The sequence below is a fragment of the Oryzias latipes genome, chromosome 13 (assembly GCF_053564925.1).
Source record: "Oryzias latipes strain Hd-rR chromosome 13, Olatipes_Hd-rR_3.1".
In the NCBI taxonomy this organism is placed as follows: domain Eukaryota; kingdom Metazoa; phylum Chordata; class Actinopteri; order Beloniformes; family Adrianichthyidae; genus Oryzias; species Oryzias latipes.
The window spans coordinates 24393576-24419510 of record NC_136249.1 but is presented as its reverse complement, the minus strand read 5'-3'; the positions used below and the strand labels follow the sequence as shown (position 1 = coordinate 24419510).

The window sequence follows — 25935 nt, the reverse complement described above, 5'->3', positions numbered from 1 at the left end:
GATCGGGAATTAAATCAATTTTTACTGTTAGTTTTTATATTTAGTTGTTTTGCAAATCTGTGGCTTTTTTGCAGAAGTTTGTTGTTTGATGTGGCTAACAGTAGAGCTATGACTCAGACAGTTACATGATATCTGACATTGTCTTCAGGGAGCTCATGGGAGCTGAAGGTTGAGCCTCTGACCCTTTCAGTTTCCCACATTGGTTTATTACCAACACAGTTTACCATTTGCAGCGAAACCACAATGCAAAAACCAAAAGTTCAAAATGTGTAAAACAAGAAATCCTCAAATAATTTAGTGTATTTTCTTTATTTATGCATCAAAAGTGCATTTCTAACACAATAAAATAAGAGGTAATGATAGTTACAGTAAAAGGATTTAAAACAAGAATTCCATTACAAAACGTTCCGATTGTTGATGATTACATCCATTTGTGTTCAGCGTGTTTGGAGGATTATTTGCAATCTAATTCAGTGTTATTTAAGCTCTAAATAATAAGTACTTTCATTTATTTATCCTGGACGTCACCAACAGAAATATTAGACAAGATTTCAGTGAGATTTGTGAGAAAAAACAAGTGCAGTAGTTGTTCAGGTAGATTAGAGAATCATTGAAAATCACCACTAGATGCAAACCAGCAGGTTTATCAGTCACTTTACTGTAAAACATAATGTGTAGACATTACATGTTTTGGATTTGCCCCCATTTCTGGTAACTGTCAGAAATGTAATATACCATGTAAGAAGTGCAGTCAAATTCAGTTTGAATGAAGAAAATACCATCAAAACAAATGTTAGAGTGATGTGGCAACAAGCAAAAAAAAATCCCCTTTACTTAAAAGCAATGCACCAGCAGTATTTCTGCACCGCAAAACCAATGTTTTCTGTATAAATATAGATAAATGATAAATATATCTGGTTTAGGTTGACTGAAAAAAACACACTGATGTTTAGCACATTTTGGCACATTTAGGATGAAGGTTTTTAAAACAGACATCTCTCTGAGACAGACAAGTTATTTGATTTTCTGCTGTTGGGTGTACTCATTTAAAAGCAGTTTTAGCAGAATTCAGCATTCTCAGTGGCAGAACGCCTTCCACCCACTCATTTGGCGAGGCCATCATGCGGTCCCACAGGGCCACCTCGTAAGGTCCAGAGTCCATCCAGTCTACCAGCGTTCCATAACTCCTGCCTGCAGAGAAAAACACATCGCACGTTTGTTTACGGATTAGCTCCATTTTAAAAATACTCCTTTAGTTACTAAATTCTGTGTGATTTTATACAACTACAATCCTTAACATGGAAGCCGGCACTCCCTTTATGAAATGCTTTCATCTAGAAAACAATATTAATCCCTGAAATGGGTCGCTACAACCCTATTGTTCAACCTTTAGATGGTTCAGGTTTCACTAGTCATTTTACAAAAATTCTCATTTTCTTAGTATAATGGCAAATGGGTCAGCTTGTGAAAGAGAACCATGGTATATTTCACAACACTAAATCCTTCCAACGTAAAAGTGATGGCAAATGGCTGCTTATATTCACATGCATGATACATTATACTTTAAAACATGTGAAACAAAAGGCTTAAAATGTGTTTAACTGCAAAAATTCATAGTCCGACTGCAATCATCTTTTGAGTTATTTTAAAGCCTTCCCAGTGGTCTTGATTATGATTATGTTGTTTTTCACCAAAATAAAAATAAAAAACGGTGTTGTTTTCTAGGGCATAGGTTTTGCAGAGAGGCAGGAGTTCATTAGAAAAAATGAGTTGTGGGCAAAATCGTAGGCGTGGAGTGAGCCTTCCTTTCATTTCCCATCATCCCTTTCCTGACACTCTCCTGCTAGCTCACAGCCACTCACATCCCCAACCTAACATTACCAGGGCAACACAAATGATGAGCAATATTGGAGCTATCCAGACTAACAGTTTTGGATCGAGTCTTTTACAAGTGGATGCGTCGGAATGGAGCGCGGCTGGGAGCTTGTGGTTTGCTGTATTTGGTTCTACATCACATCTACAGGTTTTGTCCAACAGCATTTTTTGTCACATCCTGATTCACAACGATTTGAATAAAGAAATACTCAGAAATGCTATTTTACACTTACAATTCTTCCACTATTTGAAAAAAATCACAAGAACATGTCAACACCAAAAACGCTATTTTTATTGGAGAGGTTCCTCAAGGTTTCAGTAAAGCATTCTGATCTGTTTTTATGAAAAGTACTGGCTGAGGCTGAGGCGTCAAAGTAAGAATGTTTAAGATGCATTTGTCTGTTACTTTTTATTTCCTTTCAACTTATATCAGGGTCTACATCGTTTTAATGAAGAGACACACCGCCCCACATTCAAGCAATCGCCTGTTTTCCCATCACAGCAGCGAGTCAAGATGGCGGCGCACACAGTTGCTGCAGCTCAGTGCTCCACTGTTCTGTGCTGTATTTGGATGTTTTTGTATGTATTTTGTTTAGTTTTTTGCATAATCTGTCGGGCAAAAACCATCTACAGCCGGCATTAAATTCTTGATATTGTAGTATGCAAAAAATGTGCTTTATAATAATTCATGTAATGACAGAGAGTGTATGTGGATATTTGTTACATATTTTATTTTGTTCTTATACTTATTTTATTTTATTCTTAAACTCTTAGGTATAAGTTATATTTTTACTATGTTTTTAGAAACAGAATGATTGAGGCACTGACCAGTGAGCATTTAAATTTCGTTCTACGTGTAACAATGACTCTAACCATTCTATTCAGATCCACTTTAGTCTTTCGGCTTTAGAATAAAAGACTGACGAACCTGTTCCAACTCCAAGCCTCACTCCCCCCAGCAGGTTGCTAGCGAGCCTGTCTCTGTCCCAGACGGTGAGTTCCACACAGGCCTCAGTCAGGTCGGCCATGCTGATGCCATCATACACCATGGTGTGGTTGAACACCGGATCCACCGTCCTCCGTAAAACTCGCGTCTTCTGCCGACCTTTTCTGCTGGTGTCTGGCAGCACAAAGCTTAAGACAAAACAGGAAGGTCAGAGAGAAGGCACGTGCACACAGCTGAACTCAAAGATAAACGGACACTCTGATTGAGATCACGGACTGGGAACACACCACTTGACGTAAGGGTCGATGGTGGCCCTGATGAGAGGAAGGCCTTTGCAGTCTTTTACCCAAATGTGAATCTCTCCGCTGTTGGAAATGTCTTTTGCAACACCTGAAAATATCAAACCAAATATATTTATGAAACAATAGTTAAACTTTTAAAACTGCTCACATGCTTCACCTATTATTGCTCAGATATATTTGAAATGAATCTATAACACAGATCCTTTTTATCATAACAGTTGATTTAAGAACCAAACGGAGCTAAAGTAATTAATTTCCTGTCTGGGCTGCAGGAAATGCCTTGAAGAGTTGGACTTTCTGTTGCAGTCATAAAACCCAATAAGGTGGGAAATGTGGGAAAATGTCCTTTTGCTTAGGGTCTTAGGCTGTTTAGTTGAAGAAAAATGAAATGTTTTTAAGGCATCAAGCGAAACAGTCAAATGAGTCAAACTTTATTCAACTTCTTGCCAAAACCTGGAGCACAGTACATATCACTCTGTGAGGCTCCTGACTACAGTACCCATGATGCTCCAACAGCTTCATGGTTTACCAGCTTCGTACTAAAACATGACAAAGACACATTCATTAATTGAATATAACTTCTAGTAATGCTGGTATTAAAACTCGACATTGTAGAATAAAAAGAATCTTTGGAGAGAATTTGTGTTTTTTGGTCAGTCAAGTTCCTAATAGCAGGTCAAATGGGTTCAAGATTTATTACGATAATATAAATGGACCTACTTTGAATTGCTTAACGCCTTATGCATTAGCTATTCAATAGTCTGGTAGCTTTTGGTAAGGTCTCTGGAGACTCCACTACCTAGTATTTGATAAAAAATGGGTTGAGAGAGGACTTCCAGGTAGCTGAATCCTGTTGTTTGTCAATCTGTTGCTACTGTTTACTTTTTCAGTTTTTCGAGTTATTTAAGAATGTCATTCATCCACTTCAAAGCAGACCTTCACTGTGGCTGATCTGAGGCAGGAATCGTATGGCCAGTCTCATCTCTCCTCTCCCATTTGTGGGCTCCACAGTAGGCATTGTCTGAAAGAGAGGAGACATCCTCAGTTATGTAATACAAGCGGTGCAAAGAGCTTAAAAATGAATGAGCAGCTGACCATGTAGAAGACCTGCTGATATTTGATGAGAGAACAGCAGATAAAGCAGCTTTTATTTTTGTGTGCTTGGTTTGTACCTTTGCTTTCAAAGCTAAGTAATTCATCTGGGTGTGGTCAAAATCCCATTTGGAGAGGTCCACATCTACCTCTCCCAGAAAGCTGTTCCTGCCAAAGGTGTCGTGATGCCAGACGGAGAGAACCAGCATTTGCGTTTGGAGATAATCCATGCGAACCCGATACTGGAAAGAAAGAATGCTTTTTTTGTTGTTGTTGTGATTGTTTCCTGGGCAGGTATTGAGGTGTGTGTGTGTGTGTGTGTGTGTGTGTGCTTCTGTGTCTTTGCCTCACTCTTAAGATCTCATTGAAAGTTGGATTCAGCGTCTTCTTCTTCACTGATGTTTTCCTCTTTCCAAGGTTAGCTTTGTCAGGAACCAGGTAGCTTTTAACATACCTTTAAAGAATAACCACACAATTCACCTTCAATGCTAGACAGTGCATAAACATATCATATTATGTTGAAATAAATATGTGAGGACATTTTAAGAACATAAAGAAGGACAAATAAAGTAGAGGTATCTTCCATTGAATAATACAATTTTTTATGTTCTTATAGATATAATTGGAGGATTTTTACTTTTTTTTAATTATTATTATTAAATGTAGGTTTATAGACTAGTCCAAGATTTATTTTGAAATAACTAGTTAGTTGAAATAACTAAAATATTTTGTATAAACAAATCAAAGCTTTTGAGGAAAACTATTGAGCTGCTGGTTTTATACTGTTCATAATTAAATAAATAAATGTTTAATTAAATAAATAAATATGAACTTATGCAAATACACAATCAACCAATAAATCTCTCATAAATATATAAAAAGATCATGAAATGGTGAAAAACCTGCACACAGATTTTAAATTAGCCATTATAATATTCAATATATTTCATTTTGCTTTAAAAACCTGTGCATTATTTTAAAACAGCATTTTAAAATATTCATTTTAATCATGTGGAGTATTATCATAATTCTACGTCTTTTTTCAGAAGCTCGTATTTCAAAATCAATATTTTCCAAAGTAGCTTTGTTTTTATTTCATGTAGCTGTTTTTCACAATGGCTGATTTATTTCATGAAGAGCTTTTTCAGGAGACTGTGTCTGTCTGTCAATCAAATTAGACAAGGCGGAGACACTTTTGTGATTGGCTACTCCTTTACTCAGACATGAGCAGCAGCACCCTGACTACATCGATCGAAGATGCTTCACCAAACCTGACAGCGAAATGCACACTCCTCAACACAAGGGGGATTATGCACCTCAACACATCCACAGTGTTACACGAAATTGGGCAGTTTTTGTTCTAAATTTGCGTATATAAATGGCTTTGGGCGAGTGTGCATAATTTGGGTTATTTTGTGGTCGGTTCGGCAATTTTCATCTTCTCATTTACATCTAGTAGTGGTCTAAGTTAGGCTGGGTGGTTGTTGGATTCCACAAAACTTCTATGAACTGGAGTTCCATGAATGCACCATGCCGCATGTGGGAAGGGCTACCAGCTAATGTTTTTAGCCTGATAGCCACATGGAGCGGTTGCCTGTGCTTATCTCAGTAAAAATGCATGGATGCACAATGCACATGGAGTATTAAAAGATCAGGGTTATTTATTTTGAATAGTTTCACATGATAACAATGTTTCCATGTTTGAGTTCATGAGATCATCATCCCAGAGAGAGTCTCTGCTTCAAGTCCTGCAGTCAAACTACGTCTTAATTACGTGTAAATCAGAGCGCCCAGGCAGCGCGAGTGTGTGTGTGAGCGCAAGTTAAGGGTCTGTTGCCCTGTCCCCTGGAAAAGTAATAGTAAAAAAAGGTTTCCTCCAAAGTACAGAGCCTGATTGTTGGAGTAAGCCCTGGCTGCAGAATTGCTCAATCAATCCCAGATCTCCGCTGCGTTTTCCGACCACGGTCAGAAACGTCATCGCAGGAAAGGTTAAATCAGAGGACCTGATTATAATCATTGTCTCAATGAAAATAGAAAAATATCATAAGGTTCAGGAGGCCTGAGCAGGCTTGTTCCGCTTTGCGCAGCTGCCTGGTCTGTCGGTCTGCCTGCGAGCCGACATAAGGCAAGATGTGCGCTCCGAGTGAATGGCGTAAGAATGAAGAGTGTTTCAACGGGGGACTTATAGACGTGGACGACCGGAGCTTCTCTGTGGTTTGGTCCACACAAACCCTCAAACTACAAAAACAGAGTCGTCCATGTTTCCATCTTCTCCACCAGACAGATTGTTTGTCTCTATTTGATCTCTAATGTCAGCAAAGCCGTGCAGATATCGCTGAAATATATCATCTATCGGACTGGCACACCGCTGAGCGGGTATCGAGGAATAAGAGTCGATTTCCATGGATGAGCCAATGAGCGTTTAGATCCCGCCCACTTTCACTGATTGACAGATAGACTCATTCTCCTGAAAAAGCTCTTCATGAAATAAATCAGTTATTGTGAAAAACAGCAACATGAAATAAAAACAAAGCTACTTTGGAAAATATTGATTTTGAAATACGAGCTTCTGAAAAAAGACAGAATTATAATAATATTCCACATGATTAAAAATGAATATTTTAAAATGCTGTTTTAAAATAATGAAAAGGTTTTTAAAGCAAAATTATATATATTGAATAATATAATGGCTTATTTAAAATCAGTGTGCAGGTTTTTCACAATTTCATGATCTTTTTTTATATTTATGAGAGATTTATAGGTTGATTGTGTATTTGCATGAGGCCATATTTATTTAATTATGAACAGTATAGGACTCCATAGTTTTAGTTATATCAAGTGTACTGTAAAAGTCAAGCTACATTTTATAGACAATACTATACGGGATGGAAGGGTGTTTTAATCCTATGTATCATCTTTTGATCCACTGTACTGTAAAAGCATTCCCAGTGGTCTCTTAATTACAATTTTGCTCTTTTTAGCTAAAAACAAAATAAAAATCTGTGTAGTCCTCTAGGACATCATTTCTGTAGAGTGGAAAAAATATATATCTTTGTTTACACTCTCTCTCAGTAGCTTACAGCCCCTCACAACACTTTATGTTAGCATTGTGCAAACAATCTTGAAGTTATCCAGTCATACAGTTTAGAGCCAGATTCCAGCTTAGGCGAGGAAAACAAAAACGTACATGGATCTAGTGGTCTGCAAGTGGATGCTTTGGAACGGAGCAAAGCAGGGAGCTGGTAGCCCCCCTGACTGTAGCATCTACGTCACTGCTTCAAGCTATTTCCAATGGCATTTTTTCATCTGCTTCTGATTCACAATGATTTGAATAAAGAAATACTCAGCAACACAATTTTAAGATGAATGTCCTAAATCATGAAAAATATGCTACAAGAAAAAAACACAATTTTCATTGAAGCACGTCTGTAAATTGGCTGTTTTTGTTTTGTAGTTGTATGTCTTTAGCTTAGAGATCACTGATCTAGTTTAATGGCAATATGATCACATGATAACTAGAAGAATAGAGGTGCTGCATACAATTTGTGTTGGATCATGTCTCTGACAATCCCCTTCCTCAGGTATAAAGTTTGAATTAACAACACAAAAGTTAATGTAATGTTGCTTACTTTGGAAGCAAGCCACCAATGGTCATTGAAGAAAATAAAAAGCTTGCTACCATTGACTGTGAAAGAGAACTAGACTGAGTGACCCCTCCCTGCTGGCCTCCCAATTCCCACCGGCTCCAAGAAGCCAAAATCCCGTAGAGCTATTTCTCAGTCGTTTTTCAGAATAACTATTTTTGCTCTACTACCTGCTTTTAACATGTTCTTGCTAATAATATATTTTTTTGCATAATCTTTTTTTTATTGCAATTTATACAAATTATAAACTGACCAATCAGATGCCTCAACCAAAGTATGGGATGCCTTTTTGTCCTAAATATGTTTGATTCTCCCGAGCCCAAGTTCAAGTGGTAGGGGTGTGAACTTCTAACAAGCTCACTACTGATTGGAGAAACTGTTTGCCATAGAAACGTAGACTCAGACTGACTCGGACCGATCACTGCTTGTTGTCATTTTCAGGCTCCAATGAGGCGGCGTCCATATCGTGAAAAGATGGCGACTAACTTGACTGAATTTTGTTTGCAGCCTGAAGTAAGCCATTTTCTATGAGTGACGTCTTTCACTCATTCCAGTTCTCCTATACAGTCAGTGCTGTTCACACCAAACGGGCAAAGCGGTACACGGCCACCACCATGTGAAATTCAAACATCACTCACGGGTCAGAGCGCCCCCTCTTTGGGTCCACAGCAGCCAAGTCTCTACACTCAGACACGAAGATGTGAAACTCTCGGAGCCTCTGAACGTAGTTGATGGAGAAATGAATGTTGCCCTGAACCTCAACAAGGTCGCCACTGTACATGGTCATCACACTTCCACTCAGCTGAAAACACACAGGAGAAAATCTATTTTAAAATATTTGTCGTTTTTTTTACAGCGCATGGTCTGGATACTTTATGGGGAATGAAGATTGCAGGTTCTCGACATAGAAAAATGTCAAAGCCTTCAAATATGGAGACATGCGTCATTGGTTAAGCACTTAAGGCAGTGCTTAACAAAGATGGATGATCACCTTTTTTATAACCTTTGTCAAGACTCAAACTTATAGTTAAAATGATCATTTTATTATCAGAAATTGTCATTAAAACACTATTAATCAACACAGTAAGAGGAGGTTGGTGTGTTGGCATTTCCAAAGTAAAAACATTATAAAGAGAGCTTTTATATTTAGACCTGACAGGGAAAAAAAACTAACAAATTAACATTGTTTATAAGTTCTAAACCTTAAATCCTTGGGGTCAAGTCTCAAGTCTCTGCAGGCAAGAATTAAGTAAGGTTGCGTATTGGAAAGAGACTGGAGATGCGATACGTGTCATGATACATGTGTTACAATACATTACATATTCCGATAATCTACCACAATTGTTTAAGAGTATGACTCAAAAAACTTTTTATTAACACTTATACACTTATGGATGCACAGTGGCGCAATGGTTAGCGCTCTTGCCTCACAGCAAGAAGGCCCCCGGTTCAAGTCCCGGCTGGGGGACATGAAAAACACAACATCAACGGGGGACCTTTCTGTGTGGAGTTTCTGTGTGTATGCGTGGGTTTTCTCCGGGATCTCCAGCTTCCTCCCACCGTCCAAAAACATGCTACATAGGTTGATTGGCAACTCTAAATTGTCCATAGGTGTGAGTGTGAGAGTGAATGGATGTGTGATTGAGGATATTCTACCCTGCGACAGACTGGCGACCAGTCCAGGGCATCCCTTGCCTACGCCCAAGTGGCCGGGATAGGCTCCGATAGATAGATGAATGAATGAATGAACTAATACACTTTTCACATGAATAAAAATGTATTAGATATATTTCTTTCATTTCTCACATACAAGTTACTTTTACTTAAACAGATTCCTACTGCTTTTATTTTGTTTAATTAATTTTTGTCTGGTTTTCACAACAAAATATTCAAAACGAAAAGTCAAACTCAATAGACTTTTTCCCGTTTTACATTTTTTAGAATAAGCCCACACCTGTTGTAGCATAAATCTGCCATTTTTCTCATGTTGATAGAGGACAGAATCCACTCTTTGCTTCTGTTTATTTTTTATTTTTTTGCATTTTGCAATGAAAGCAATTGTAAAGAGGGTTAACTATGGCTTTAAAACCTGTATAACATCTTCACCTCTGCTGCTTACCGGAGCTTTTTCTAGACTGATGTCACAAAATATCAACGTCGTTTTGCTCCATATTTTAAAGAAAAGCAAGGTCAGAGGTACTAGCATAGTTTGTGACACCTTGTGCTACAACTGCTTGTGTAGGAGGCCTGTGAGAAATTTTCAGAAGGACTTTATTTAGAAGTTTCTGACCTAGAGAAGCCAAACGAAATAAAAAATGTTCCAGTTTCTTTTGAATATTTCTTCATTATTTTAGCTGTCTTTTATTTTAAAACTGTATTTCTTCACATTTTACAGGCGTTTTTGTTCTCTATCTTGTTTTTAAAACACATATCCTTTCTGCTCTGGTCTCCTGCTTATGCTGGCTCATTTTCATCAAATAGTCTCTCAGATTTCCTGTTGTTAAAATTAGTGTAGTTCCAAACATTTCCACTTTGTTGTGCTCTGTTCCTCTGATAAATGTGATCTCCTGGTGTTTGCTGCTTGCCTCACTTCTTGACTTTGTCGTTTGCCCTTGTTTGACTTTCATTCAGTGTTTTGCTGTTTACTGCCCACTCTGAGTCTGTAGGTTAGTTTTCCTGGTTGTGACCTCTTTAGCATGCAGCCATAAAACATAAGCACATAGAAAAAGGACAACGACTCTAAAAAGCACATTTTTAAACTACTGAATAGACAGCGGTGCAGGTAAGAAGGGAGGGGACAGAATGGGGTCACATGCAAAAGCAGTCAGTGATGCTGAGTATCAACATACAGATGTCATGCTAGGAGAGCTCCTCAGGTTAGTCACTGGGTGGCCTGCCATTAGTCTTTCTTGCAAGCAAGAGTCCTCGTCTGTGTCCTGAAACACAGATAGCAGGTGGAGGAAGCGGTGTGGATGTGGAGTGGGCTTTGTGCCACTGGGCTAAAGCGTAGAGATCTTTTACCTCTTTCTGCAGAAATGAAGGAACAGATTTGCTCATCTTCTTCAGGTGATCAGGATCCGAGAACAAGGAGGAGGAAGGAGGCGTGATGGCTAAAACTGTCGTAAACTTCATTTACTACTTTTCCAGCATAATTGGAAGATTTTGATCATAAAGAAATCCTTTACCATCACTGCTGCGCCTAGAATCAATAGCAGGGTCTTGTCTTTTCTCCTGTCCTGGAAAAGCCAGTTTGGAAACGTCGTCATCAAAACTGCATCCACAAAAAGTAAAGCAAAGTTTCTGAATGAAGGACATGCTCACGTGGAGATGATGTAATGTCCTCCATACTTTTAGCCAGGTTCTTAGCCCGCGCCTCGGCTCGCCGCAGGGCTTTCCGCACAGGATTTTGGTCTTCGTCCTTATTCTCTCCTAAACATGGCAAAAACATTAAATTAACATGTTAAAATATAATTACAGATCAACTGTTTCAAAACTGTAAACAAGCAGGGAGATTTCATAAACGAAAACAAAAAAATGACACCAGCATCCAGACTATCATGTATCTGATTACACAGAGAAAAATAAATAAATGGCTACCTTAAATGTTCACACGCATGCTAATACAATGTTGTGGCAGCTTGAAGTATTTAACTAATTAAATAGAGCCCTTTACGTATTCGACCAATAGGATGCTTGAAGTAAAAACACAACAATATGTGCAAACTGATGTTTTGGATTAAGATTTCAGCAAAAACAACTACAATTCTTTAAACTGGGAAACCTTTCTCTAAACTGAATTTAGTAAAGTTTGAAGTGTTACACGGACCAACCCAAAAACTAAACATGGGCAGGTGACCCAGCTGTGTACAGACTTTAGACAGTAAAGCACAAAGATCTAACACAAAGGACTCAGTCAGATCCAGACCATGGTGACAGTGACAGCAGGAGCCATGACCACTGTAAAGGAAAGGCTGAACTCTGCACTTAAATTACTTTTTAATCACTTTTCAATTTCTTATATAAATCCAAATTTCCACTTGAAATAAGGTGCCCGAAAATCCTGTTCTGAATTAATCCTCAGTAGTCTTTGAACTTTGCAAATCACATCAGCTGTTTACTATGATGTAGGAAGGACCCCCCCCCCCCGCACACCTTGCATTGTCTCCATTCAAAATGTAACATCAATGATTAGCTTTGAAATTTTTGGTTTAAAAAGAACATAAGACTTATGGGACATAATTGTGAGACCCCTTGGATTACTTCCTCTGAACTTTGATTGAAACTTCACCTGATTTCTACATCAGCCTTCCTACACCTGGCTGTGGATCCTGTCTCCGGCTCGTCTCACCAGGCGTTCCCAAACTTCAACTGGATTAAGATCATTTGCTGGACTTTAAATATGTAGTTTTAGAGTTAGATAAATTAATTCTTCTCTACGACTTCTGGTAAACTGCCTGTCCATCCTGGGGGAGGATCCCTCCTTCATGTGGGCACCCCTGAGGTTTCTTCGTTTTTTCCGGAATCTGTTTTTTTTTAGGAGTTTTTCCTTACCGCTAAGGAGGGTCAGAGGGCAGGGATGCCAGTTTAGTTTAGTCTGTTTAGTTAAAGTTTAGTACTATCCTATTGAATTCTATGTATTTATGATCCCTTTTGATCGTATGATACTTACTATTTGTTAGTTGTTTCAGGGGCTTTTGAAATTTATGTCAAAATTTTAAATTTCATGGAGGTGCAGGGCTATGAAACCATCTCAAATGAGGCAGAAGCAACTTATGTTTACTTCCGAACTTTAAAGTCAAAGTGAGCTTTTAAATTTTAAGCAAAATTTTTCAAAACTGTGTTGTTTTTTACAGGATATTGTTTCTGCTGAACGACAGTAGTTCATTAGAAATTCACCTCTCACATGTGGGAGAGACCTTCAGTGCTGAGTAAGCCCACCCCTGCTTTCCGTCATCCTTCCGTTTATCCTCTCTCCTGCTGGCTTACAGCCCCCAAAACCCTTAACCTAACATGAGCGGCGCAACCAAAAAGGCAAGTAATATTGGAGCTATCCAGCCAACAGTTTTTTCCGATAGCATTTTTTCGGCTGATCCTGATTAATGAAGATTTGAATAAAGAAATACTCAAAAATTCAATTTTGAGCTCAACTGTCTTAATAAATGCCCTCCATCATGAAAAATTGCCACAAGAACGTGTTTAAAAACACAATTTTTATGAGGGTGGGTCTTCAAACTGACTTGTTTTTTTGGAAGCTGTGGTTTAATGTCTTTAGCTTTGAGATTACAGATCTGGTTTAATACCAGTGTGAATGGAAGGGTGCTGCTTACGATTTGTGTTGGACCAGGTCTCTGACACGCTGCTGAGGGAGGACTCCTGCCCCGTGTCAGACTCGCTGTGATTGGCCCACGCCTGCCGCTGGCTCAACTTGCCGGCTTTTCTGCTGTGACGCTCCTCTGAGGTCACGGGGCTGCTCGCCTTCTCTGGTCCACCCAGGTCAAGTTCATAGTTGTCGGTGCAGTCAAAGCTCTGGTCCTCCACAGCTAGGGCCAGCAGATTGTCAACACTGGACTTGTCTGTCATCCCCAGATAATGCCGGTAGTCCGTAGGAACAAACGCCCGTGCGCGTGGAGCCACGGTCTCAGGTTCTTCTGACAGTTTTCTCGACTGAACCCCTTTCTCGTTGTTCTGCCTGTGCTTCCTGCTCTGAGAGTGTATGGAGTTAACATCCTTTCTGAGCTGTTCTTTGTCATCGGCAGCGCTCAGCGTAAACATGCTTGTGGCTCGACGCATAGGGCTTCCACGACTGCTGGAGCGAGACCGGACCTCTTTGCCTGCGCTGCATTGCTGCTTGGTGGACTTCTCATCTCTACTGGATTCCTTGGAACTCCTCTTGGACTGCCTGTGCTGCCCTGACTCAACGGACATATAACTCAGTTGGTTGTTTTTACTGTCATTTATCGTTCTGACCCCAGCCACCACCTGTCTGTTGTACAGAGGTGTCGTTTGATTGGGAGATGCTGGAGTCGACTTATTGACAGCTGCTTTTGTTTTCTCAAGACTTTGATTGTGGAAATAAATCTCAGAGTTACAGCTCTTTAACTCCGGACTTGACATCTGGCCACCGAGTGACTCTTTTCGTTTGGGGCTTTTGGGTTTGTCAACAGTCAGCAATCCTCTGGAATCGGACGCCGCTTCGCCCCAGAATTCCCGCAGAGTGTTGAACTGCATGCGGCTTGCGCTGAGGCTCGGCGACAGCTTGTCCAGCCTTTGAAACGGGAGTACGCTAAAGTTTGGATGATTGCGGTCCCCATCTTCCTGATCGCTACCTAATTCATTTCCAATTGTTCTCAAGTCAAACTCAGACTTTGTAAATCTTTTGTTGAGTTTGCCTTGACTGCTGCCATGAGCAGCTCTGCTTTCTCCAGACGCTTTAGGTTTGCCAGTATAGAACACAGGCTTGTTCCACTCCTTCTCCCAGAAGACTTTCAGTTGCTTGATTCTCTCTGCTGTGCTCTCCTGATGGGGTATTGCCTGCCTACCCAGGTGTGGACTGTTAGTCCTGTCTTTGCTGGGTACACTGTCTCTTCTCTTAGAGGGCAGGTTTGAAATCCCATTTTTGTCCTCACTCTCCCTCCTCTTCACGTCTTCACTCGAGCCTCTTGGCAGCTGCGCTTTAGCAGGGATTTGAACGTCGATGCCCTGCTTAGAGTCCACGTACGGGATGAGATCTGTATCAAGCTTTGGCACTGAACCCCTCTTTTGCTGGGTTGGGTCACTTTGCTTCGGTGTACTGTCTGCCTGCAGCTTGGGTTTGACTACAGACAGGATCTCAGATTCTGGATCACAGCTTTCCTTCTCCAATGAGTTGAGATTGGAAACACAGATGGTGTCAGGGTCTTTTCTGCTGAGCATTGGTGGAATAGAAGATCGCAGCTTTAGATGGTCAACGTCGTTGTTGTTCCTTTGAGTTGGAGTGACTATAAGGCTTTCTTCACGAGAGTGAAGTCTGACTCCCATGTCTGTTGTTGCTGGTCTATCATTGCTCTTAACCAAGGTGTACTTCTCATGGGTCTCTTTCCCGCTGTTCATTCCAGAGGTTACATCTGCCTCCGTCTCTGCTGAAAGGTGGGCAGGCTCCGTCTCTTTTTCACCAGGCGTTATAGATTTGCTAATAAGTATCTTGACGCCTGTGTTGCTTTTCTCCCAGAATGATTTCAGATTGGAGATCTTCAGCGGTTGACCTTCGTCAATGATATCTTTCACATCTGGAGACATCAGCCTCTCTCTGTTTTCTGCCCATGCTTCCTCGTGGGCTGGAAGTCGCTCCTGGTTGCCGTTCCTGCATGCAGCCCTAAAGTCTGGTTCGTGGCTTGTCCGTCTTTGTGAGATACTCCTCTCCGTTTCAGCCATTTCCTTCTTCCTTTCACTGGCGTGTCTTGCTGATAAGTCTTCCTCTTGGACTTTTCTGACAGCTACATGTCTGGCGGAGCTCTCGGAGAACATCGGTTCATCTTCTTCAATCAGGAAATCATTGCTGTCTGTGCTTCGGTTAAACCAATCCAATACCTTTGCGATGGAGTCTTCCTCACCGCTGGGGTTGACAGACTGAGGGGTTAATTTAAACTCATGCTTCTGATTTAGCATCTGCTCCTGCTGATCACAATCATCAATGAATTTGGGATCAAAGTGGACTGGCAGATCTAAATCTAGGACAAAAGAGAACAAACAAGTCAAAAATCAGCAGCTCTCTGCAGCAGAGGATATACATTTCAATTTTTTATCTATTAAAATAACACAAAAAATATTTGCAGCTTTTTAACTTGCCTCCATCTTAAAAGTGTAAAATAAAACTAATAAACTTTTAGGGCAATAAAAATGATTTAACCAATCAGGGGTTAAAGATTCAAAGAAGACTATTTAATTTATATATTTATTATTTGTTTATTTTTTTACATAAATTGGGGTTCCAGCTCATAAAACCCACAAAAACAGAATTTCAGAAAATTAGAATACGGTGGGGAAATCGTCCCAAATTGTGCAGGACATGAATTTTTAAAACTGAGTTTCACCAACTAATAATCCACTAAACTCAAAGCACCCTCACAGCTTCCCCACATGTCATTAAATCTCTTCAGTTTGGTTCAACTGTCTCAGTTTGGTTCGCTTTTGGGAAGACTTTAGACCTGACAACCATCCAGAAGACCATCATTGATTCCCTCCATAGACATGGATAATAGGCCACAAAAGTTCATATCTAACGAGACTGGCAGTTCACAGAATGATGCATCCAAGCAGATCAACAGAAAGTCTAATGGAAGACAAAGTGTTGCAGGAGAAGATGCACCAGAAAAAGAGACAACTGTGGGCTTCAGCGTATAATCAAAAGGACAAGATTCAAGAACCTGCAGACATCCAGGCAAAGCGGAATGAGGTGGAGAACAGCGTCAAAAACCACCACATTCAGACACATGGGAGATGGGCTACAACTATAGGGGTTCTCGTTTCAAGCCACATCTGAACCTGGGCCAATGGAGGAAACGTCTGAACTGGGCCATGGAGAAAAAGGACTGGACTGTTGGCCAGTGGTCCAAGGTCCTTTCTTTATTTGGGAATCAAGGTCCAAGTGTTTGGAGGAAGACTGGCGAGGAGCAGAACCCAAGCTGCTTTAGGTCCAGTGTGAAATCTCCGCAGTCAGTCATGATTTGGTCTGTGATTTCCAGCGCTGGAGTTTGTAACTCTGCCTTCTTCAATCCAAGATCACTGCTATAGTCTACCAGAACATTCAAGAGGACTTCACGATTCTTTCTTCTAAGACTCTGGATGGAGATGGCGATTTCATCCTACAGCATGACCTGCCCTCTGCCCATAGCTCCAGAAGCACCAAAACCTGGTGATTTCTCCAAAGTATTTTAATTTTCTGAAATTCTGTTTTTATGGGTTTTATGAGATAGAACTCCAAGTTATATAATAAATAAATAAATAAATAAATAAATAAATAAATAAATAAATAAATAAATAAATAAATAAATAAATAAAACAGTGGACCCTGAATCTATATTCTATGAAAGTTTTTTTTTTGTAATTATAAAAATGAAAACACTATTCAATTATCTTCTAATTTTTTGGAAAGGGTCTTATGTTGCAAAGAACACTTGTCAATGATCCTATTTACTGTTCATTTCAGTGTTTGAGGAAAAAAAGGGGGTGAAAAATACTAGAAACAGACACAAAAATGTTTTTACCCATAGTGCTTTGAGGGAAACTCTTGTCATCCTGAATTGCTGATGTTCCCACACAGCCTTTGTTCTCTTTGTCGTGACTTTTGCTTCGATGAAGGCTGACAAAGTTTAAATCTTCACAGGTTTGGCCCAGATCATCTGGGTCTTCTTTCTTCTGTAGGTTTCCTCTCCCAGCGGAGGCATCCAATCTGAAAAACACTCTTTAAGTCATAATGGAAAAAGGTCTTAAACCAGATTATAGCTAACAGCTATCCACTAACTTGGCTCTGGTTACAGAAGGTGGGAATGCTTACAGCTCCAGAGTTGAAGTCGAGACAACCTGAGGAACGCTGCACAACGGCTGAGGCAGGTTTTCCTCTGCAGTTCTGCTCTGCTGCTCAGAGCTCTCATTGGATCCTCGCTGGCGTCGCTGTCTTGGAGCGGGAACAATCCCAACAGGCCTCACGGGAGCAACCACCTGACCGTTACTTTCCAACTGACTGTTGGTTCTTCTGGAGAGGAATGTTCTTTTCTTTGGAACTGGTCTGAAGCCCATAGAGGAACCCTCTGATGTGATGGAACTCCCCAAGGTTCTAGTGGACTCGCCTGCTGAGTGGCTCTTCGGAGAGGAGATGGGATCTGAGGGCAGAAGAAGGAGATGTTCTTGTATCACAGCACTTCAAATGCTTCTCATCTAATGTTAAAAACTTAGCTCAAACCTGTCCGCTGTTGCTCCACGTTCCGACTGGCTACTAACTCACAATTATTTTCGGGATGATCAACAACAATGAGGGATGCGCGGTTAAAAGGATTGTGCCTCGGCTGCATGGAAAATGAAAAATAACGAATCATTCCAGAGATGACTATCTGACTGTAAAGCTACATTCACACCAGGCTCGGAAACGAGCATTCAAGTGACCACTTCCAATGAAAGCTCTATATAAACGTAAACTGTATATGCGTGGTTCATGGCTTCAGTATTCAAAACTCTTGCATTCACGCATCGCTATGCACATTTTAAAGTCAGTTTTCAGGCTCTATGTACAAAACGCGCTGCAATTGAATGTATGCTGAAAGTTTAACCAGTTGAACTTTCACCAATCAGGGACTTGGATTTGGCGTCCGTTTTACTTCACGGAAGGGCCAACTGTTTGAAAATGGATCGTAAAGGAGAAATTTATAATTGCAGTTTGTGTCCAGCCAGAATTTTTTGACACCAAGTCTTTCATATACCGGAACAGAACTGTGAAAGAAAAACTCTGGAACGAGATTCACGATTTCCAGTCTTTCACTAGTATGAGGTAGCATCAAACCTGTGTGAACACCACATGCTAAAAGCAAGTTCAAAAACTCACGTTCAGTGCACCATGCATGCCTGGTGTGTACGTAGCTTAAGAAACCAGATCCAAGTTAATTAAAAAAAAATCTGGTTTACCGTTTTTGGGGAGCGAACTGCTGAATATCGATTTTCTTTTTCTGCATCACTGCGGAGAAAAGAAGTAAAACATTTCACCAGCAGAACCAAAATATTTGAAAAGCTGTTTAAGGTGTGTGTATATATATATATATAAACAAAATGACAAAAAATCAAAGAAATACAACCCTTTAAAAAAAAATCTTTCTGTGATCTCTTATTGTTGTTGCCCTTTCCGACACAGCCCTATATTTTATCCAGGCTGGGGTCAGGGGCAGGGGGACCCGGACTTGGGCCTCCTTGTGGCCACATAGTAAGGCAGTAGCGTAAAAGGTCTTCCCCAAGGACCCACACTGGATGAAGCTCATCGTGCCCCCTGGGAATTAAACCCTGATATCATGTATGCCAGTCCTGCACTTAACCAACTAAGCTGTCCAACCACTATTTTCTGTGGTCTCTTGATGTGATTTAACCTGCACAATCTGTCTAAATCTTAACGACAGATGTCTGCATTTTAAAAAGTTATATGTTACTCAAGCTATCAGCAGAAAACAAAGATAGTTATGTTAAATCAAATTTTCACTTTTTTCTGTTACATGCAGTGAGTCATTTAAATCTACATGGTAACATCATCAGAATATATATACTCAACAGGTGTAGGTTTGTCTAGCCTCTAAAAGATCTCAGAAAATAGAAAAAAGGCTTTGTCCGAATTCCCACTCTAATCCCTAACTGCTAATATTGACTCAGTAAAAACAGCCATGTTCTCACTGTTCATTTGTTCTGTCACATATTTGCTTTCAAGTAAAAAAAAAAGTTTCACGTGTTGATTCAGTGCGTTGACAACAGTTCACGACATACCAGCTGATTGTAAAATAGATATTTTCTGCTTAGCACCACCTATGTTTACACAAGACACCCTGAACACAAACTCATCCGGAGACAGGAACAAAATGCCCAAGACATCATTTGGTGGCGTTGTAACCTTAATTCTAACACCACCTTGATGAGACTGGAGTCAAATGTTGGAGATGTGTTGCTCACTTTGGCTAAAAAAGTGTGTGACAATCCTCATCACCAGGATATCAGCTCATCAAAAAGGCCAAGGTTTCACACTGAGTAGTTATAAATATAAAAGGTCATAAAAAATGGGTTAGGGTTAGGTTTAGGGTTAACCTTAAGAAGAAGAAGACTGTAGCAGGATTCTGCTGCAACTTTGGCAAACAATCGCTCTCGTTTTGGAAAAAGTTTAACTGCTTAAAGCAATTATTCTTGGAGGCCTCCTCCTGAACGTCATCAATCTGACCAATCAGACGTGGTAAACTTCCTCACTTCTTTGTGCCAAAAGGACTAACAAGAGCAGACAGCCATTATTAACACGCATAGATCCCAGCGATTGGTCCAAATCATCTTTCTACCTGCGTTTTAATAATGTCTGTTTGAAGGAAAATTCAATCTCAGACTTTAAGCATTTTTGAAAAAATGACATTTAAGTTTAAATGTAAGTAACAACGAAATATAGTAAACAGAATTAAGGTCAAGTGGCCTGCAGACACATTTGACTAAAGCTAAAAATGAAATAATTGTTTTTCCCCAAAATAAATTTTTAAAAAGCACATAGCATTTTGGGGTGCCTGTACTTCAATTTCTCTTTTTTTATGTTGTCAGTGTTCCTATGATTTTTGTCAAGGAAAAAGTGAACATTGGGTTAAAAAGAGGTTGAAAAATACTACTTTACTTTATTTCTTGTGGCTGCAGGGTTTCCAAGTATCTCGGGGGTTTCACCGGGGGCCCGACGTCTGAGCCTCGAATGCTGGCGGGCTTAGATCTGTCGACTCTGAGAGAGCCATCTGCAGAGAAAGTTAGTTAAAAGACGCTGCATTTAATACTTAATTGTGTAAGTCGAGGTCAGAAACGTTGGGAAAAAATAACAAATTTCACCACATTTGTTAAACTCGTAGTTGTTTAAGAAAAAGAATGTCCATTAGAGCAAAAAAAGAAAATCTCTCACATACTAACTGTAAGGTCACAAACAGGGCTACATTCTTTACCAGATTAAAAATGCACAGCATGGCCGCACCTAAACCGGCTGCTTTCCCTTGCTTCATGGATGCCAGGATGATTTCCGAGCCGTGGATCTTGTCGGTGTGTCTCCGGGACTTGACCTCGTAGAACCACTCTCCCGTCAAGTACTTCAGCTTGAGGTCCGGCTGTGGATCCCTGTGCAGCCCTTTTTCCAGCTTCCTGCAGGCAAAAGACAAAAGGAGACAGGTCCAAGTTCTCAAACCTGAAGACTTTCTTTGAAAAACTACCAGGAGGAAAAAAGTTAAAGTGCGAGAGGAGCGGGCAGTTCAGCCAAAACACAAAGAATTAAGTAAAAGAGCAAACAATAGAGTCATTTTTGAAGTCTTATTAATGATACAGACAATTAAATAAAAACATGTAAAGAACTGATTCATTAATTTCAGATAAATCCTATGATTTATGATTTATCTATTTAATGAAACTACAAATCTGGAAAATCAAACTTCAGTTGTCCAAACATAAACAACATGTATAGTTTTAAAGGTATGAATCTTTATTGATTTCCGCATGGCTCCAGGATGGGAGAGACCCCTCTGCACTGGTTAGTGCAATCACTGATGGACTACTGCTGCTCTGGCAAAGGACTGAGCAGAATACCCCAGGCTCCATGATCAAGTACAACTCTGACAGGTCCCTGCTGCTGGAGGCCCCGAGTTGTACATCCTTGCACCCATCCTGGACAGTGTAACAATCAACTAGCCCTGAAAGTGAAGGGACAGTGCGAGCCCCAAAGGCCAGGCTGTGACGAGGTGAGAACAAAGACCTGGGCGCAGGCACAGGTGGAGCCACCATGACTGCAGACCTTGGTGATTGCAGCAAATATTCAGACCAGAATGTTGTATGTAGGCAAAAATGGGGAGGTCTAGCATGCGTGCATTTGTTGAACATGGGATGGTACATCCAAAGGGATTAGCAAACAGAAAATGCAGGCCTTTTACTCCTCCTAAAAAAGGAACCAGGTTCAGATCCTCAAACCAGGAGGGGAGAAATAGTCCAGCGTGAGACGTCCTGGATGGTCAGACAGGCAAACCTGGAGAAGACTTTGATATTTTAGCCTTGTTCTTTCAATTGATTGTGACAGTGAGTTTTATTCCTCACTCATAAAGTTTTACCATGTTTTTTGTCGCAGTGTTTGTGATGAATCCCATTTCTGTACGTTCGCTGGATTACATTTAAGCACAGATTATCAACATTTTATGCCGTAGTCACAACTGCCCTTATGGGTGGATACGGGCTGTCTGTGGGCAAAAAATGGTCAAAGCATTGACTGTAAAAACAATGGACAGCTCAACCCCTACTACTGTCGCCATTGCCATAAGTACGATGACTCAGAGCCACTTGGACCAATCACTGTACACTGGCTTAAACATGGCGGCGCACGCATTGCTGAGGGATTTTGCCTCATTTCGCGTGAGCCGGAGGTGAGGCATTTTCTATGGGTGACATCACACCTCGATTAATCCATTGTTTTTAAAGTCATTGGCGGGGCATGCAGGAAATATCAAAACCGCAGGCCGCTCTTTGAGCCTGTAAAACAAAAATGTTCATGCACATTTTTTCTATAGGCATGCTTAGGCGACAGGTCGTGGGGGAAACTTAAGATGCAGGCATGTAATTCCAAAATTTTCCATTTTTCAAGTCCTCCTAAACCCTGCCTAGGGAGCCTGTTAGTGCTGTTCAGGTAAAAGGTGCACGCTCCTCGTGCATCCCTCATTTCTAACAGCCTGGCTGTTAAGCTATTAGAAATGAGCAGCATCACCTGCATGTCACATGTGCATATAACTTTTATTATCCTTGCAAATATTTCACATTAAACTTACCACATGAACGACAACGTTCCAGTTTCATGACGTCCCTTAAGGTGGCAGCAGGAAACTCAAGGGAACACACCTCTGTTTCCTTAAGATGCTGCTGCATCTGTCTACAAAACTCTATGTGCAACCCAGAGCACCCATACAGGTCAACACCCATATGGGTGCGTGTGACTTAGGCCTAAAACACTCATGATAAATGGCGTGTACTTTTACTTTACTTTCACTTTTCTATCTTGCTTTAAGGCCCAAGGATACTTCCACACATGGGCAAGCAAGGTGGAAACGGAACCTGCAATCCTCCAATCAGAGGTCAACCGCTCTCTCTGCACCACAGCCGTCCCACCCATGCTGAAATACACTTTACTTTATTTAAACTAGAAGATTATTAGTTTTAGACTTGTTAATGTGTACAAACCATCTGACATCACTAATTGGTTTTTGTCCTGTAGACTTTTCTGTTGTCAATCTTTGAGTTCATAAACTTTATTAACACATAACTTTATTAACAGCAGCAGTAATGAGACCATTACCAGTAGAGAAACATCTAAGCAGGAATACATTTGGACTTCTGTAGATGTTGGGATCTGATAACACTTTTAGTAGAGATTATGTTCAACTAAATACAAACACAATTTTCTGATGAAACATAATTTGGTAACAGTGTGAAGGACATAATGGATTATACCTGGATTAAGATTACATAATAATCATTGAAAAAGATGGGATTAGTAAATAAATAGCATAAAAACTTTAAATAACATTACAAAAGCAGGACATTTGCAGGTTTTACGGTTAGAGGTTTTGTGGTTTTATGGTTAGAGGAGCATAAGGACTTTTCTAAGCTGTCATGTAGGATTTGGATAAAAGGGGCTTTAACTGCTGTTGAAATTCAGAAATTATCCAATTATATCTCATGTTATTTATTTATCAGGCACAGCATATAAAGAACATTAGCCTCAAGCGAGCAAAATAGCTAGTCTTATCTAATGTCACAAAATTGTAAGTAAAGTTAAGTTAAATCAATAAATAGTTATATTTACAGTATTTTCAATGTCATGCTAAGCATTTTCTGACATTCTTCTGCACAGATTGTACCAGAAAGGTGTTTTTTCTTTAACACTTGCCCTCTTTTAACCCTTTGATTTTTTTGTCCACATATATTTGCTTTTTTAACTTTACGAGTTGTTCTGTCTGGTTCAAATGTCATACTAAGAGAAAACCAGTTCCTGTCTTCATGTGACTGCTTCCTCTCATCTTTTGCTTCAACATGGGCGTTGCATAACAGCGGCACATGATCGTCTTCAGGATGGAATTTGGAAAACATCTCTATCAAGTTAGAAGAAAATGGAAGCGAGTTCAAGACAAAGTCCCGCGCTTCACAATCACCTCTCCATCTCTCCACTTGTCGGAGAATCGTGGCTGTCATGTGAAAAAAGGCCTGCCGCATTATTACACACTGCTGGCCTAATCCTTTTACACTAGACTGGACAAGACACAGCCAGCATTCAAGCGCCGGCCAGAAACAAAGTCGGCAGCACAATTATATTAAACTTAGAATGGAAAAATGTTTGTTCTGCAGAGAATTAAGAGGCTTGTTTGTCTGATCTTCAACTGGAGATGTTGGAGTTTTTTCCTCTTGTGTTTTCAGACATCCCAGTTTTAACTTTTTGAAAAGAATATTTTTTTTTTCATGTTTGATTTATCACAAAAGGGTGTGATGTGTGTCAGACCAGCACGATCCCCTGCTCTGCCCTGACTCCAAATTGTCTGTAATCTAATTTCTTAGCTCACATTGAGGTTCTCAGCAGTGTCTCTTATTTTGTTAACCCATTAAGCAAACACTGTCCTACAAAAGATCTCTTCTCAAACAGCGGGTGATGAAGATCTACCTATAAAGACATTAACTTAAATAATCTCAAGATCATAGGAATGAGCTACAGAAGGGAGTGGATTGCTAACATGTTTTTTGTTTTAAATTCACATTAGAGGGAGACAGAGGTTCCATACTTGACTCTCTCCTCCTCGGCTTTCTTCAGATCGGCGTCCCTCCTCAGCACCGTCATGATGGCCTCCTGCTCCTCCTCCGTCAGGTGACTCAGGTCAATCATTCTTCCTCGTCCTGCTCCTCTCAGGAGTGTGAGTGCGGCAAATGTCCTCAATTGGGCAAGGCAAACAAAACAAAACAAGTGGTTACTTATGGTGCCTTTGTGTTGATGTCCAGACTTAAAAGACCAGGACCTTGTTTTCATCTGAGAGTTGTTTGTCTGATTTCCGCACAACAAGCTTCTGATTAAGGGTAATAACTTTTGGCATCCTTTAATTATATTCAGGCCAGAAATAGTTGCAGGACAACAAGCTATTTCAACAATTCAAGGAGTTATGACTGGAAAAGTAAAACATACATTTGTTTTAGCTCATTCTAAAGTAAACTTAAAGAATACAACCTATAACTAAAAAAAAAACTACCAACTTTAACAGAGATTTGAAACAGGGGCTCATATTTGGAGTAGTAGACCCTAAAAGTAGAAAACGGAGCCAATTTAGGCAGAAGAAGAGTTTTTAGTTTTTCATTCCTGAGTGTGTGCAGCTTCTCATGTAGGATGTGAGTCATCCCTGCAGTGCTCCAGTCCTGTGCGCTCCTCCTGGAAAGTTTATTCAAGGAGGAGGCCGCAGAAACAAACAACACAAACGCCTCAACTTTGGTCTGAAATGCGCAGCAAAGCCTGGAGTTCCTGCGTGTTTTTCTGAGCAGCTGCAGAACTAAACGTGCGCAAAGTGGACCAGGACCACCTATTTAACTTTTTACTTAAATTACTAAACTAAAGATGGAATTTGGACTTGTTGGACCCTGGTTCATTATGGCCTTAGTAAAGTAAACGACTGCAGCATGATTATAGAGATTCTTACTCACTTTATAGGACTCCCTTAGTAATCCCACAAAGCGTTTCCTGGATCCTCATTCTGCAGTCAGCAGGTTCGTGTGATCCGCGGGTCTGAGGCGGCATTCGGACGCGCCGTGAGCTCAGAGGAGTGGGCGGATCCCATGATGATGATGATGATGATGATGATGATGATGATGGGGAGGAGAGGGCCTAGCAACCCGCAACATATGAAGCGGCCACTACCACATATGTAAACGTCATCCTGCGGTTTTCTTCGTTTTTAGTTTAATTCAAAAAACCCTTCAATCGCCTTTTTCACGTTTCAGCACTTCCAGCATATTTGTGTTGCAGTTACAGGCGGTGTCCAGCAGGTGTCGCCAGTTGATTAGCCTCCATGTTTGACAAAGGGGTGTGAGCATCCCTGCAGGCAGGCAGGCAGGCAAGACAGGCCGAGGTCAAACAGCAATCACACGCTCTCGACATGGATCTGCTCCCCCATCTGTTCTCCTCCCACGGAGACCGAAGTGATCCTGAGAGCTGGAGGATGCTGCCACTAAGGGGCGCTGCGTAATTTTCCTGGAGCTCAGGTTTTGTCTTGGGCTCCAGGATGAATATTTAGGTGCAACACCAAATGTACCTACTAAAAATATGGAAATAAAATTT

The 25935-nt window shown here is 40.4% G+C and overlaps 1 protein-coding gene across 4 annotated transcripts; it reads right to left on the bottom strand.

Moving 5' to 3' along the window:
- Positions 1 to 293: 293 nt before the first annotated feature.
- Positions 294 to 25439, bottom strand: sytl2b (synaptotagmin-like 2b). 4 transcript variants are annotated; one of them, XM_078929465.1, is made up of 20 exons: positions 25302 to 25439; positions 24398 to 24544; positions 20572 to 20735; positions 20230 to 20341; positions 18513 to 18561; positions 17797 to 17899; positions 17392 to 17716; positions 17102 to 17298; positions 13187 to 15565; positions 11181 to 11288; positions 11045 to 11095; positions 10881 to 10975; positions 10709 to 10795; positions 8498 to 8661; positions 4567 to 4669; positions 4296 to 4457; positions 4060 to 4144; positions 3109 to 3211; positions 2804 to 3009; positions 294 to 1191 (listed from the first exon to the last, which is right to left on the bottom strand). In XM_078929465.1, exons 2-20 carry the CDS (start codon positions 24496 to 24498, stop codon positions 1043 to 1045), a joined length of 4743 nt encoding a protein of 1580 aa, XP_078785591.1. In that variant the 5' UTR covers positions 24499 to 24544; positions 25302 to 25439; the 3' UTR covers positions 294 to 1042. The 4 variants fall into 4 exon arrangements, with proteins under 4 accessions (XP_078785591.1, XP_023817688.1, XP_078785592.1 ...); XM_023961920.2 differs by having other exon boundaries at positions 17102 to 17286; XM_078929466.1 differs by lacking the exon at positions 10709 to 10795.
- Between the last annotated feature and the right edge of the window lie 496 nt (positions 25440 to 25935).